Raw genomic sequence first — 15,869 nt, forward strand, 5'->3', positions numbered from 1 at the left:
TAAACTTATAAGAGTTTACTTAATATAAAAAAAATGTTATAATATTTATAAATAACATAATAATTCAACATTTTAATTTTATATTAAAGTAAAATAGCAATGTTTAGTAGTAAATTATGCAAAATTTCACACAAGACATAGTTCTTAAAATAACAAATAAAAAATTAAGAAATCACTAATTTTTGCTTTTAGTAATAGAGGGAGCGAGATTGCTCAAGATTACCCAAGGAAGCTCGAGATTGAGCAAGATTGCTCAAAAACGAAATTACTACCGAGTTGTATAGATGGGACTGGCCAATCTCTTAAATCCTAAACCCTAAACCAATCTCAAAACTCGATAGTTATTATGAGTTATCACTCACCATGCTAATGAGTAGCAAATGACCTTAAATAAATTTCAAATATATTGGATGCACTGTTACACTTCGGATATTAATAAATAAAAAATACGCTACTAATGGATGTTAAATATACACTGGAAGAACTATAGACAAATATATATATATATTCACATGATAAATTCTGGCTTATTAATTGATAATTATTTAAAATAATAATAGAATGTTGAGAAATTTTTATACGCATATTTTTTTCCTTCAGTTCTTCAAAACTTTTAATCTAACTCCTAAATCACGTTGACAAAGATGCACAAACCACAAAGATTATGTAGGTTTTGTTGGAACAATTATGATAGTGGTTCTACCACGCATTAATCCAAAAGTCATTAACTGATTACTACAACGTTATAGAAGGGAAAAAATGAAACGAAAAAACGTTATGGTACCGTAGTGAAAAAAGGGAAAAAATAAAAGAGAATTATATTTCTGACTTGTTAGACAGATTACATATGGTAATTATAGACTTCATCATCTCACCTAATTAAGAAAATAAAAGGGTAAAATTAATACAAATCAAATAAGTCTACCCAATTCTAATTAATCAAAATTTCCTGATTGCATTTCAACATCTACTAATACCAACAGATCTTTGACTGGAATTTATTCTTCAGCCTGTAATTGTAGTTTTAGGAAGTACAGTAAAAAACCTATGAAAAAATAGAAGTGACAATCCACGGCTGCTTAAGAAAAGGGTACACAGGTGCGGTTGCTTTTTTTGGGCAAACTGATCCCATCTTTATAGGACATCTCCAAAGGACTACAGCATAGCTCACATCAAAAAGTGAATAACTCCGCCACATCTCTATTTTGAACAGAAATGAGTGAAATAGAAATGCACAAAGATAAGCTAGTTACCAAACTGCCTTATTAAATAAAAGGGGCAATAGTTTATCCACTCACAGTCACAGCACCAGAGTGGAACAGCAAATATATCAATTCTGTCGTGTAAGCCTACTTATCAACCAAAATCAGTTTTTCCTTCTCTTGGACGATCTAATAGAAAAAGTGAAAGCACACAATTCTCCATGCATTTACATACCTCATTAACTAGCACCCCCCCCCCCCCCCCCCTCTCAAAAAAAAAAAAAAAAAACTAGCAACAAATTCATCTCAGAAGAAAAAACAAAATGCTTGCGCATCATTAATTGTATGGTCAAGTTTAATGACAAAAATTTCCGCATTCATTTCCAAAAATGATCAATACCCTGGATTGCCACTAACACGTATTTATCAGCACTAACAATAGAAACAATTTTATATTTATTAGATATTTAAAAAGCATAAGTTGATTCTAGTAAAGTAGCATGAAGCCATGAAGGATAACACGAATGAAGTTATCAACACATAAGTAATGCACCTAGATGTCAGATAAACTGTAAAACTAAATTACATCTGTATAGAGGCATTAGGTGATATGAATATAGGAATGCAACGTAAGCAACTTGCCTCTCAAGATTCTGCTGTTTTCTCTCAACCTGTGTGGTTGTCACAATTACCATTGGCTGTGGCCGTGAAGTGTTAAGCATTTGAAGAATAAATCTGTTTGCAACTCACTTGCACAATCTGTGTGGTTTCCATTTGTACAATCTTATTCAAAGTCCAAAAAGAATATCAATGGGAAGCCCCTTTCCGCCAATAGATCCATTCCAGAGAAAAATAAACAATCATTTTGTCAAACTCTATTCAGCTCCTGCATTAACATGGAGTGTGTCTCAGAATGTAAATGACAACCATTCTTCTCCATGAGATTCAGCAATTTAGAGCATTGATCAACATATCCCCTCTTAGCTAAGCCGTCAATTAGAATTTTCCAAGCCACTTCATTATAATTATACCCACAACTTAGTAAAGTACCAAAAACTGCTTCAGCCTTCTCATTTTTCATTTGTTCAAACAGCCTACAAATAAGAAGCTTATAGGATTTTAGATGCGCTAAATGACCACACTCCATCATAGAATCTAACAATTTCACTGCTTCCCCAAGCATTCCCAACTTGCAACAACTACTTAAAAGATAATTATGAATACTTTCAGAGGGAGATATTCCACTTTCCCTCATATGATGGTACAAACTGAATGCTACATCCATGCAACTTGCTTTGCAAAGTCCTTTAATAAGCTTGCTGTAAGTGTTTACATTAGGCACACAGCCACATTCCACCATTTTCTCAAAGAGCACGGTTGTCATTTCAAAATCAATTATATTCCATATAGCTGCATTATCATCAGAGTTATCTGTTAAACTTAAATCAAGTTCCATAGGAATGCTGCCTTCCTTCTTATATTCTTCAATTATTAAATGCTTCATTATGATGGAGTATGTATGATAAGAAGGCTCACAACCAGTACTAAACATGCGCTTAAGAACACCAAATGCACCATCAAGTAGTCCCATACATCCATATGCATTAATTAATACATTATAGATAAAGGAGTCAAGCAATATGCCTTCATTTTTAATCTTGACCACCATCCCCTCAGCCTCCTCTAATCTTCCTTGGCTGCAATATGCCTTGATAAATGCAGTGTATGTGACCACATTGGGCTGATATCCAGATGAAATCATTTGGTTGAGAAACTCATTAGCTCGGTCAAAGTTGCATTCCTTCAATACTTCCTCGATGAGAATAGTATAAGTATGAAGAGTGGGCTTCACATCAAACTTCATCATGTATTCCAACAACAACATTGCATCTTGCATTTTACCCTCTTTGCGTAAGCCATCTATCAATACATTGAATGTGATTGAGTTCGGCAAACATTCCTCAGCAAGCATCCTTTTGAACAACAAAAGTGCATCTTCAATTTTCCCAGCTTTGCAGTATCCATCAATCAAGACTGTATATATATGTTCATTTGCTTTAACATGTTTTTCCTTGAGGGACTCCAAGATCTGATGAGCTTCTACAACTTTGCCCATTCTACAGAGGCAGCCCATAAGAGCTCTAAAAGTCCACTGATCCGGACTGAAACCGTCTTTAACCATCAAATGAAACAAGCGAGAAGCACTATCTTCAATGCCTGCCTCACACAACCCATGGATTAACGTATTATATGTAACCACATTGGGCGACAGTTTACTTTCAACCATTTTATTAAGCAGTGCCATTGCCCTGTCCATACTTCTCCCCCCACAAAACCCACAAATCAACTCATTATACGTGCGGGCATTTGGACAAACTCCCTTGCTCTCCATCAGACCCAAAACACCCATGGCATCCTCCATCATCCCCCGTTTACAATAACCAGCAACCAAGGCATTATAAGGGACAACACTAGGAGCCACGCCTTTCTCCAGCATTTCATTCAACATCTTCATCGCCTCCTCCATCCTGCTCTCCTTGCAGAAGTAATCAATCAACACAGTGTAAGTATAAACATTAGGCTGACAACCTCTTTCCACCATCTCCCCAAGAAGACTCAAAGCTTCCGCCTCCCTACCCGATTTGCACAACGCACCAATGACTACGGTATATGTCTGAACCGCCGGAAAACAACCATCCTCCCTCATTTGTGACCACAACTCAAGAGCCTCATCAAGCTGCCCAGCTTCACAAAGCCCATGCATAAGATTAGTATAGGAAGCCGCATTCCGCAGCGGCATAAACCTAAACACCCTATAAGCTCTATCCACAGCATTGTTTCTGCAATAACCCGATATCAACGAAGCGTATGTAAAGGAATCAGGACAAAACCCCAATCTCAGTAACCTAGTGAGAAAAACCCTCGCCACAACCATGTCCCCCAACTTGCAATAAGTATTCATCATCGTATTCAACGTTATCAAATTAGGGCAAACATTACCATCCAGCATCTCCTTATACAAGCTCGTCATTTCGCGAAGCATCGAAAAGCGAGACAGGCACATGAAGAGTCTGTTATAGGAAGTGAGGGAGAGCTTAAAGTGGTGAGCCTCGGCGGCGTCGTTCATTCGGCGCAGGAGGTCGAGCACAAAAACGGCGTCGTGCGGGGAGGCGCAGCACTTGATCATGGAGTTTCGGACATTCTCGGCGGCGCGTAGGGTTCCGGTGCGGACGAGGAGGAGGAGGAGAGGCTCGTACGTGCGCACGGTGTGGGCGAAGGAGTGTTTGCGGTGGATCCATCGGAAGAAGTTAAGGGCGGTGAGAGGGTGGGGGTTGAGGTCGAAGAGGGAGGAGAGAAGGGAAGGGTTTAGCGAGGGGATTAGGGTTTTAAGGGAAGGGCTTTTGCGCCATTCGGGTTGAGAGAGGATGGTGAGGATCTGCGATGGGATAGAAGGGGCGATGGAAGGGGAGGGTTTGAGACGGAGAAGTGGGGAAATGAGTTCGGATTTTGTCATTTAAAAGCCAGATACAGACCACTGTGTGTGGTTGTTATGTGAAGTGTTGCAGAAGAAGAAGAAGACGATGAGAGGGATGCAGATGCAATGCAGTGGGTTGGCCCCAATGAATTTGGCCCACGTAGGTTTTGGTATCGTGGTTCATCTTCAGCCGCGGCCTGCTCTGTTACCGATCTAGTTGCTTACTCTCCTTCAATTCATTGCCGTGCCCGTCGTCATTGTCATCACTACAAGTCTCCACATCTAAATTTTAATTTTATCCTGTTTTTTATTTTTATTATACTCGATTACTAAATTTTAATTATCACATTGTTAAGTTTTGTAGGTTTTCTATAATTGAATTTTTTTTTATCTCATTCTTCTTTAATTCATTGTACATTATGACTCGATGTAGATGTATAAGATTGTAAATCTTAAATTATTGAATTTAAGATTTAATAAAATGAGTGATCGTTATGAAAAATCTCAAATAATGACATGTCAATTAAATATGAGTATTTATGATAAATCTAATGAATTATAAAGTCACACATTCGATTATATTGTTTCTTGTAGTTACCCTCAATTTTTTTCTTAGCATCCCTTGTAGCTTTAAAGATATTGGTTTCCTCGATATGAATTCCAAATTTCTTTTTAAGGTAGTCAAATACAATTGTAGAGGTCATTGTAGGATTTGTCATGGGTTACTCATCAAATTTATCCACTATCGTGTTGCCTGTTTAATCCTAAACAATTTGTTGCACTGTGTTCTTTCTCACATGTCTTTATTTGAAAAGTAGTCCTATAATCATTTTTTGCGTAATAAATTGTCCATGGATATTCCTTTGTCTTGCATGAAGCTTTAACCCTATTCAAGTCATTTTTCACCCACATAATTTCCTTACTAATGTTAATTGTGTAATCAAAAATAGCTTTTTAAATACATGTAGGGTGGAAATTCCATTCCAACCTCTAGCCTCCAACTCAATGTTATCGAATTGTGCATTCTCATTAAATTGTGGTAACACACTCCATTGGCATCTTTTGAGTTTGTTGGTGATCTCAACACCTCAAACTCATAATGTGACTATGTGTCAGTATGATCATTGTAATCAACAACCTCATCTTTAAACATAGTTGGTTGCAGGCTAGCAAGATGGATTCTTTATGGTTGATTTTTACCCCTTTATCCCTCGACTAATGTAGGTTGCACCATATTTTATTGAACATTATCTTCATCAGACGAATTCTCTAATTGACCATGGAATGAGAACCTACTAGCACAATGTTTCACCCCTGAATCATGTCTAAGGGAAGATCTTGTAATGCCAATAGACTTCTCCATCCCTAGAGATGTTGAATCACTTGTTGTAGATTTCCCCTTTTCTGTAGTAACCACAACTTCAACCTCACCCTCTAAATTATCACTCTTATAACCTTGCGAGGGTGGTTTATACAAGCTATCCTCAACACTCTTAAATGAGTCTATATCAACAAATTCCTTAACATCACTTTCCCTTTCGTCAACATCAACTTTCTCTCCCTTAACATCAACTTCCTCTCCCTTAGCATCACAATTCACCCCAACACCATCTTCCCTATCAACATCTTCCCCAACACCTTCCTTAGTTTGTTCTTCCTCATTCTCCTCATTGGGTATAAGGTCCAATTTAGAAATTAGGTGGCCCTCCAACAATTTTTGGGTGTGGGGTTGTGTTTATAATCGAGTAGGTTTGCTACACAATTATTCATAAGAACTACTATGTTAGTGTTGTCGATAATGGAGTGTAACTTGTTTTCCATTATTTTCTTAACTTGCACAAAATACACGTTGCCAACTTTATTATAATTGTTACATGCCTTGACTAAGTACTTTAGAATCTAGATTTTCATATAATCTTCATCCCAATCTTCCCAAACACATCTATTCATCACTGTATTCGAGTAGTCTAACCTCATTCTTGACAAATCTTCCCCTGTGATAGAGCATTAGAGTAAGTTTGAAAATCATCTTGCACAAATACATCAATCATAACTTCTAAAATGTAACTCTAACCTTTTTAAAATGAAAAATCCAAACAACAAATACAAAATGAAAAATGACCCAATGTTCACGCATTTGTGAGTATAAAATTATTTTTTAATATTAATAATTCATTTTTAAATTTAATTAAAAACAAAGATGCATTGCATTATGTACTATCCGTGATGCCATGCCGAGCTCGAGCTCGGCATCGCAGCATAGGATGACCTCGGAACACGCATTCGGAGATCTTGGCCTAGACGAGATCCACAATTCAGCCAGATCATAACTTATCTCAGGAGATCTCGGTCCAGACGAGATCCGCTATCTAATTAGATCACAACTGATCTCAGGCCCAAGGCCTAACGCAACCCTAATTCACACTGAGGTACGGACATTACTTATACGAGACATATACTCATACGAACCCTAATTTTGGCATCGGAGTCTCTTTTGCAGGTACCACCCCCATCTTGGAGCACTAGCGTACCAGTGAAAGAGGCTCACCAATCTTACTTGGAGGATCATCTCTATGACAAATTCCCAGTAAGAACATTTGGCGCCCACCGTGGGGTCGATCGAGACAGCTCTTATCAGCCACGCTTATGGTATTCACCAGAAGTCATAGTAGACGCGCAACAGACGACGCAGATCACTCAACCACCATGGATAACGAAGCCACATTGAGGAGACTGATCAACCAGGTCGAATAGATGCACCAACAACACGAGGCCGATCTGCCCAACATGCGTGCCAAGAACGAAACCGACCTAGCAGCGATGCAGACCGCTAATGAAGCTGACCTAACGGCGTTGCGCACCGAGAACGAGCGCATTCGCGCTCAACTCCCTCGGCGTCCCTCTGATCAACCCCCTCAGCCGAGCCATCTGCACGAGGAGGAAGGCATTTAGGTTTCTCAGCCACCAGCCGCGACTAGGGTACCAACCCCCAGACCTGCCTCACATCGATCTCATGTACCGACGCACAGGTCGGCACAGGACGTTAGCAACGTCCCTGCCCACGGCACGGGACATCAGGCGACCTTCCGCCGTCATCTTTTCGTGGATGGCATTATGGAGACACCCCTCCCTTTCGGGTGGAAGCCTCTCCACATAGACCGTTACGACGGCACGACAGACCCGGATGAGTACATCGACATGTACACCACACAGGTAAACCTCTATACTAATGAGGATGTTATACTGTGCAGGGTTTTTCCAACCTCACTAAAGGGGACCGCGCTCAACTGGTACACCCAGCTTCTCGCTGAGTCAATCGACAGCTTCAGCACTCTGGTCAAGCGATTCACGGTGCAGTATGCAACGAGCCGACCTCACCACATCACTTCAGCTGCCCTGGCTAGTCTCAGACAAAACGATGACGAGCCACTCCAGGCGTTCATGGAGTGCTTTGCTGCCACCTCGGTCAAGATCAGAAATCTGAACCCCGAGGTCGCCCTGCATGCCATGTTCATGACCCTCAAGCCCGGACCCTTTGTCGACAGCTTGTGTCGTGAGGCTCCTCACGACATGGACGAGCTCCGCGCCCGTGCTGCGGGCTACATCCAGATGGAAGAACACTCCGCATTCCGTGACCAAGTTCGTGGAAAAGGACCAATGAAGCCGGAATAGGGTCACAAGGACAAGGTCAAAGTCAACAATGACAGCCAATTCAAGAAGTCGGCTAGGGCAAACAGAGGGGGGAGATATGACTTCTACACTCCCCTGAACACACCCCGAGTACATATCCTGGAGGAAGCCAGTAACAGCAACCTGCTCACCCTGCCACCGCCAAGTCACACCCCCAACAGTGCCGACAAATCCAAACACTGTCGGTACCACAGGAATCACGGTCACACCACTGAGGAGTGTCGCACGCTCCGAGACCGTATTGAAGAACTCATCCAGGTAGGCCACCTCGGCCAATATGTCCAGCGACAGCAGGGTCACCGAGGAGGCTATGGCGGACGAGGACGAGGCAGAGGTCGTGGTTCAGGAGCTCGCACGGACCAACCCTCTGGCTCTCAGCAAAATGCCAGCGGAGCAGTGTAAGCCGAGGTAAGCCAGGAAACAGGATCAGCTCCCCTACGGGGAGTAATCAATACGATTGCAGGTGGTTTCGCAGGGGGAGGTGCCACCAGCTCGGCCCGGAAGAGACACCTGCGCAATATCAACAGTGTTCACTCTGCTACCTCGGCTTCGCACCAAAGTTCACCGCCGATCACCTTCACCGGCGACGACTATGCCGGCGTCAGTTCCAACCAGGATGATCCCATGGTCATAGCCGTGGGAGGTAGCCAATTGGGAGGTTCACAAGACATTAATAGACCAGGGAAGCTCGGCAGATGTCCTGTATTGGCCGACCTTCCTCAGGTTAGACATCCCCCACTCTCTCATCCAACCTCACACAGAGCCCCTAGTCAGTTTTGCAGGAGAGCGAGTGCACACTCGGGGATACGTGGACCTGCTGACCACCTTCGAAACTTCCCCTGACACAAGGAGAATTATGGTCCGGTACCTCCTTGTGGAAGCTAACACCTCCTATAACATCATCATTGGGAGGCCGACGTTGAATCAGCTCGGAGCAGTGGTGTCCACTCCACATCTCACCATGAAGTTCCCAGGAAATGACAGTAAAATCATCTCCGTCAAAGCGAATCAGAAGACAGCTCGGCAGTGCTACACCGGGAGTCTGAAGATCTCCTCGTCCGGCGAGCAAAGCAAGAAGGATCCCCCCACTGTGGCTCACATCACCCACGTGGAAATCACTCACCTTGATCCGAGATCCGACTCCCACGACGAGAGGCCAAGCCCCATTGACGAGCTTGAGGACCTCTAGATTGGGAAACTCCCCGGGCAATGCACAAAAATCAGTAGGCAGTTGAGCCCGGATTTGCGGCGCAGCTCAAAGCTGAGATTCTCCAGAACGCCGACCTCTTTGCCTGGTCCAGCACCGACATGCCAGGTATAGACGCTGACTTCATCTGTCACAGGTTAGCGATACACAAGGAGGCAAGGTCAGTAGCCTAGAGGAAGAGGAAGGTCGGCGGCGAAAGGCGGGAGGCCATCATCACCGAGACACAGAAATTGCTGAACACTGGGTTCATCCGTGATGTCAGATACACCACATGGCTGGCGAATGTGGTCCTGGTGAAGAAAAGCTCGGGGAAGTGGCGCGTGTGCGTCGACTACACCGACTTGAACAAAGCATGCCCCAAGGACTCATACCCCTTGTCGAGCATTGACAGGCTGGTCGATGGAGCATCCGGACACGCCCTCCTCAGTTTCCTTGATGCCTACTCCGGGTACAACCAGATAATGATGTACCCACCCGACGAGGTGCATACGTCCTTCATCACCGACCACACCAACTACTGCTACAGGGTGATGCCCTTCGGTCTCAAAAACGCAGGGGCAACTTACCAGTGGCTGATGGATAAGGTTTTTCACCAGTAGATCAGGCGAAACATGGAAGTCTACGTCGACGACATGGTGGTCAAGACCACCTCAGCAACAGACCATGCTACCGACCTCGCCGAGGTATTCGCTCAGATCAGAAGGCACAACATGTGCCTCAACCCGAAGAAGTGTGTCTTCGGCGTCTAGGGAGGCAAGTTCCTCGGTTTCATGATAACTAGCAGAGGAATCGAAGCCAACCCTGAGAAGTGTAAAGCCATCATCCAGATGCAAAGTCCGCAAACGGTGAAAGAGGTCCAACGCCTAGCCGGACAGCTAGTCTCACTGTCCCGTTTCATCCCCAGACTCGCGGAGAAGGCAGGACCAATCTTCACTCTGCTACGGAAGCCAAAAGACTTTCAGTGGATGGATCAGTGCGAAGAAGCTTTCCAAAGCTTCAAAACCTTCCTCACGACTCCGCCAATCCTACAGAGGCCGGATCACAAAATCGACCTCCTCCTCTATTTGGCCGTAGTAGAAAGCGCCATCAGCACAGTTATAGTGCAAGAGCACCAAAAAGTGCAGACACCGATCTACTTCATCAGTCGAGTTCTTCAAGACGCGGAAAAGCGGTACCAAATGATCGAGAAGCTAGCATTGGCACTTGTCACCGCAGCTCGGCGCCTCCGACCCTACTTCCAGAGTCACCAGGTGGTAGTCAAAACCGACTACCCCATCAAGCAAATTCTGCGAAAGCCCGAGCTCGCCGGACGGATGATTGCGTGGTCAGTAGAATTGTCTGAGTTCGGCATCTAGTAGGAAAGTCGCGGACCTCTAAAAGCTCAATGCCTGGCCGACTTCGTAGCCGAGCTTACGCCTACTACTGCCGAGGAACCTCAGGTATGGACTTTACATGTTGACGAGTCCTCCAACTCTAAGGGAGGTGGTGCAGGTATCATATTGGAAGGGCCAAACCAAGTCACTTTGGAGCAATCCCTCAAGTTTAGCTTCAAGGTGACCAACAACCAGGCGGAGTATGAGGCACTCCTCACAGGACTAAGGTTAGCCTGCGACCTCGGAGCTCGAAGAGTGAGTTGCAACAGCGACTCGAAGCTCATGGTGGAGCAACTCAGTGGGACGTACCAGGCAAATGACACTCTTCTACAACGGTACTTCCACGTCGCGTCACACCAAATCTCGTCCTTTGACGAGTTCACCATACAGCATGTGCCTCGAGAACAAAACACCTGAGCTGACCTCCTATCAAAGCTCGCCAGCACCAAAAGGCCTGGACAGCACCGAACTATCATCCAGGAGACCTTGCACTCACCCAGCTTGGACGATAAAGTCGTCAACGTCAGTAACAGCGAACACCAGGGGTGGATGACAGGCATCTGGAATTACTTGAAAGAAGGGATCTTGCCCGAAGACAAGGACGAAGCTCAGAAAATGAGGATGAGATCGGCGAAGTTCGTCATTATCGGGGATGAGCTATTCAAACGTGGCGAGGAACGGCTCAAATGCTTGACTGCACCTCAGGCAGCCTACATCATCGAGGAAATTCACCGGGGCATATGCAACATGCATTCCAGAGCACGCTCAATGCGCGACCAGAGTACTCCGAGCTGGGTACTACTGGCCCACTCTGAAGTCGGATTGCCTGGACTACATACAAAAATGCAAAGAGTGCCAGCAGTTCGGCAACACACACCGACAACCGCCCGAAGCACTTCACCATATGATGTCGGCATGGCCTTTCTCCCAGTGGGGGATGGATATCCTCGGGCCATTCCCCCCTGCAAAAGGTCAACTCAAGTTCCTCCTAGTGGCGATCGATTACTTCACCAAGTGGATTGAGGCATGCCCACTCGCCAAAATCACCACTGAGAATGTGCAAAGATTCACCTGGAGGAATCTTATTTGTAGATTCGGAATCCCTCACACCCTCATTACGGACAATGGCCGACAATTCATCGCACAGGGATTCGAGGACTTCCTCCGCGAGCTCGGCATCAAGCATCTCCCGACCTCGGTGGAACACCCCTAAACCAATGGGCAAGCCGAAGCAGCCAACAAGGTCATCCTCCGAGAACTTAAGAAGCGACTAGGGAACGCCAAAGGACAGTGGCCCGACGAACTTCCCAGCATCCTCTGGGCGTATCATTGTACCCCCCAGTCAACCACGCAAGAGACGCCTTACAGGTTGACCTACGGAGCTGACACAATGATCCCAGTGGAAGTCCGAGAAACGTCCCACCGATGCCAAGTTTTCAACAACGAGCAGAACGCTCGAGAGTTGGCAGCCGACCTCGACTTGGTTGACGAGCTTAGAGACGAAGCTCAAATCCACGAAGAAGCCTGTAAACTCCGAGCTTCCTGAAGATACAACGCCCGAGTGCGACCTCGCTCTTTCCGAGTTGGTGACTTGGTGTGGCGATTGCTAGGTGAAGCACGGAAAGACACATCAGATGGGAAGCTTGCACCCACTTGGGGTGGCCCGTTCCGAGTTACAGAAGACTTGGAAAATGGAGCGTACCGACTAGAAGAACTCAGCGGAAAACCTATACCCCGAACTTGGAATGCTACGCATCTCAAGTTTTATTTCAGCTAAATTTTGTACGAATGAGATGTGCACTCTTTTTCCGCCTCAGTCTTTTATCCCAAAAAACCGAAAAATGGGTTTTGGCCGAGAGGGTTTTTAATGAGGCACATTGACATGATCAATAAAATGACTCATTCTATTCAACTCATATTCTTCTCGCATTATTTTTTTTATGCTAAATAGAGGTCGAGTTCGAACCAACTTATTATACTCTCACTTAAGGTCGAGTTCGAACCTTCACAACGAGTTCCTTAACGAAAATACAAGGTCGAATTCGAACCTTCGTACAATTCACTCCACATTAATCCGAGGTCGAATTCGAACCTCGGCATGATTAAGGTCGAGTTCGAACCTTCACAACGAGTTCCTTAACGAAAATACAAGGTCAAATTCGAACCTTCATACAACTCACTCCACGTTAATCCGAGGTCGAATTCAAACCCCGGCATGGTTAAGGTCGAGTTCGAACCCCCACAAGGAGTTACTCGACGAAAATACAAGGTCGAATTCGAACCTTCGTACGAGTCGCTTAGTAAAAATGCTAGGTCAAATTCGAACCTCCGCAAAAATTACTTAACGAAAAACTGAGGTCGAGTTCGAACCTCGGCATGATCAACTCAAGGTAAAGTATCACCAAGTATAAAATCATACAAACGACATCGAACGCGTGTCACAAAACGCGCAAACAGCAAAAATCAAGCCTAAACACAAAGGCAAAGAAAAGCGCAAACGCAAATAGACAAAGAAAAATATACATACACAAGCAATGTTTCCAGAGTTCCACACTTGAATTCAAAACAGAAAAATAAAGCAGGGAAGCTCAAACTAGACTATTACAAAATTGGCCTACGCAGAGGCATTCTTGCTAGAGCTGTCCTCCACGTCATCTTCCTTTACGAGCTTCCCGAAGCGGATGACTTTCTCCACATGAATGGCAGAGAAATCGAACCCTGGCACGAGGAGTCTAGCCTGGCGAGTAGCCTTGAGGAAACCCCTCTTATGCTCAATTACGACCGAACGCTCGGTCTCCTAAAGCTTCTTCTCCAACGCCGCCTTCTCTGCCTCCAGCTTTGAAAGGTCCGTTCTCAAGGCGGCAATCTCCTCTTCTCTGCCATCGAGAATGACCTCGTCGCGAAGACGCTCCTCAGCCGCCGCCATTAGCTCGCCCTTCAGATAGGTCACTTCGTCCTCCAAAGAGCGAACCTGGCCTCGGGAAGACGTCACCTCATCTTCCAGGCTCCGCACCCGACCTCGGGACGAGGCGACGAGCCCCTGCAGCTCGCTCACCTGGGCAGCATAATTCTCGTTGGAGCGAAGGGCGATCTCCAACGATTTCTGAACCCTGGCGAGATCTCCCTTCGTCGCTTGAAGCTCGGCCCCCTGCATTTTTGCCTCGCCGAGGGCGGCACTCAACACCTTGTTCTCCTTCTTCAGGACCTTGTTCTCATCCTTCAGAGGTTGAACTCGGTTCCTCAGCCTAACCAGATCCTCCTGCTGTTTGGACCACTTATGCTTCCAGTGGTCCACAATCACCATAGTTCTCTACAGAAAGACCTGGGCAGCGTCGAAGCTTTCCACGGGCCCAGCCCCGTCGACCAGTCCCTAGTCATCCGGGGTCAACGAACCTTGGGGGAAGAACTTCTCGGTAGTCATCTCAGCGCTCCACAGCGAGTTCATGTCGGCCGAAGCACTCACATGGTCCAGTCGCACCTGGGTGAGGCCCTTCCCGAAGCGGTGAGCTATGTACTGGCTCCGGGAAGCCCCCTGCGATGAACCTGACGGTGTTGCTGAGGTTGCAGGCGTGGCTGTAGGGACCTCGAGACTCGGCCCCTTATCGCAAGCCTCAACAGAAGCGGAAACGGGCGTCTCCTGCTTGGCAACAGGGGGGTCCACGTCTGGCACCTCCGACCTCAGAAGCACCTGGACCTCAGCAGCGTCCCCTGCCTTCAAAAACCAATGCCATGTCAAAAAAGAAAAAAAACAACATACAAGATAGAGGAAAAAATGAAGAGCGAGGCACTCACCACGGCGGCCTGGGCGACCTGCTCAGCAATCGGGGCCTCCACCTCGGCACCTATCCCTGCCTGCAAAGAGCGATAGCGCCTCAATAAACAAAAGCAAAACCAGCATAGAAGAAAAGTCCAAGGAGACAAGACACTTACCTCGACAGAAGGAGGAACTTGCTCAGCAGTCGCCGTAGTGGCCATTTGGGGAGCCCCCCCAGGCGGAGAGCTCCCAGTGAGATCGACTGCATCAGCATCTGCAGCCTTGGAGGTCACCTCCTTCATTCTACGAGGGGCAGAGGTCCCCCCGACCTCTTTCTCGCCCCTCTTTCTTTTTCGGTTGACCTTCAGGGGGGACATCTCCTCCTCCTGAGGCTCGGGAATCTCAAGCTCGGCAATGTTGTAGCGGTGCTTCAGCTCACGCCACTTATTCTTGCCCATTATGCCTGCAAACACAAAAAGCAAAACACATCAGCAAAAGAAGGTTTTGCAAACCCCAACAATCTAAAGAGGACGAAATACTCACTCTCCAGGCCCCTCTCCCTATATGCTGAGTTCGCAAGCGACAGAACGAGCTTGCAATCCAGCGGACGAGGAAGCGCTGCGAGGTTCTCAACGGCAGCTGCCTCCGAAGCCGTCAGTTTCAATTAACCCACCCCATGAAACCTAGACGGTTTGGGGCACCAATAGAAAGGGAATTTCGGCAGCCCGCCGAAGTAAAACGCCCCATCCTCCAATGGGTCGACATCCACAAGAGCAACCCGGAAAAACTCTTGTTTGAAATTTTTGTATGACTGGGAGTAGAGAGTAAACAAACCCCCATCCCTACTCCCACTTAGAGACAGTATGCCGTATGGCGGAACGCCTATCTTCAACTGGTAAAAATGAAGAAAGACGGGAAGGAACACCTCTATCCCTAGAACTGAACACAGGACTTGAAAAGCCCTAAAAAAAACCCAACTATTGGGGTGCAACTGGCAAGGAGCCGAGTTGATAAAGTTCAAAAAATCACACTCGAACTGAGCGAAGGGAAGGCAGACACCTAAATCCCTAAAAAAACATTGGTACATATAGAAATGGGGAGAGTCAGTGGACTTCCCCATGTACATGCCCTCTCCGGCCTGACAAGGTTCAAGACGGATCATTCGGGA

At 45.8% G+C, this 15,869-nt stretch overlaps 2 protein-coding genes across 2 annotated transcripts; one reads left to right on the forward strand and one right to left on the reverse strand.

Moving 5' to 3' along the window:
• Window positions 1–789: 789 nt before the first annotated feature.
• Window positions 790–4,957, reverse strand: LOC109800801 (Pentatricopeptide repeat (PPR) superfamily protein). Its single transcript, XM_020361681.3, has 2 exons — window positions 1,845–4,957; window positions 790–1,200 (listed from the first exon to the last, which is right to left on the reverse strand). Exon 1 carries the CDS (start codon window positions 4,714–4,716, stop codon window positions 2,071–2,073), a length of 2,646 nt encoding a protein of 881 aa, XP_020217270.1. The 5' UTR covers window positions 4,717–4,957; the 3' UTR covers window positions 790–1,200; window positions 1,845–2,070.
• Window positions 4,958–7,791: 2,834 nt separating this feature from the next.
• LOC109800425 (uncharacterized) lies at window positions 7,792–8,349 on the forward strand. The gene has a single exon (XM_020361209.2). The coding sequence runs from the start codon at window positions 7,792–7,794 to the stop codon at window positions 8,347–8,349; it is 558 nt and encodes a 185-aa protein (XP_020216798.2).
• Window positions 8,350–15,869: the final 7,520 nt, after the last annotated feature.

The sequence above is a fragment of the Cajanus cajan genome, chromosome 11, assembly GCF_000230855.2.
Source record: "Cajanus cajan strain Asha chromosome 11, NIPB_CcT2T_4, whole genome shotgun sequence".
NCBI lineage: Eukaryota > Viridiplantae > Streptophyta > Magnoliopsida > Fabales > Fabaceae > Cajanus > Cajanus cajan.

Coding starts and splice junctions, on each gene's coding strand:
- LOC109800801 (XM_020361681.3), bottom strand. CDS start 4,716: ATGACAAAATCCGAACTCATTTCCCCACTTCTCCGTCTCAAACCCTCC.
- LOC109800425 (XM_020361209.2), top strand. CDS start 7,792: ATGGAGACACCCCTCCCTTTCGGGTGGAAGCCTCTCCACATAGACCGT.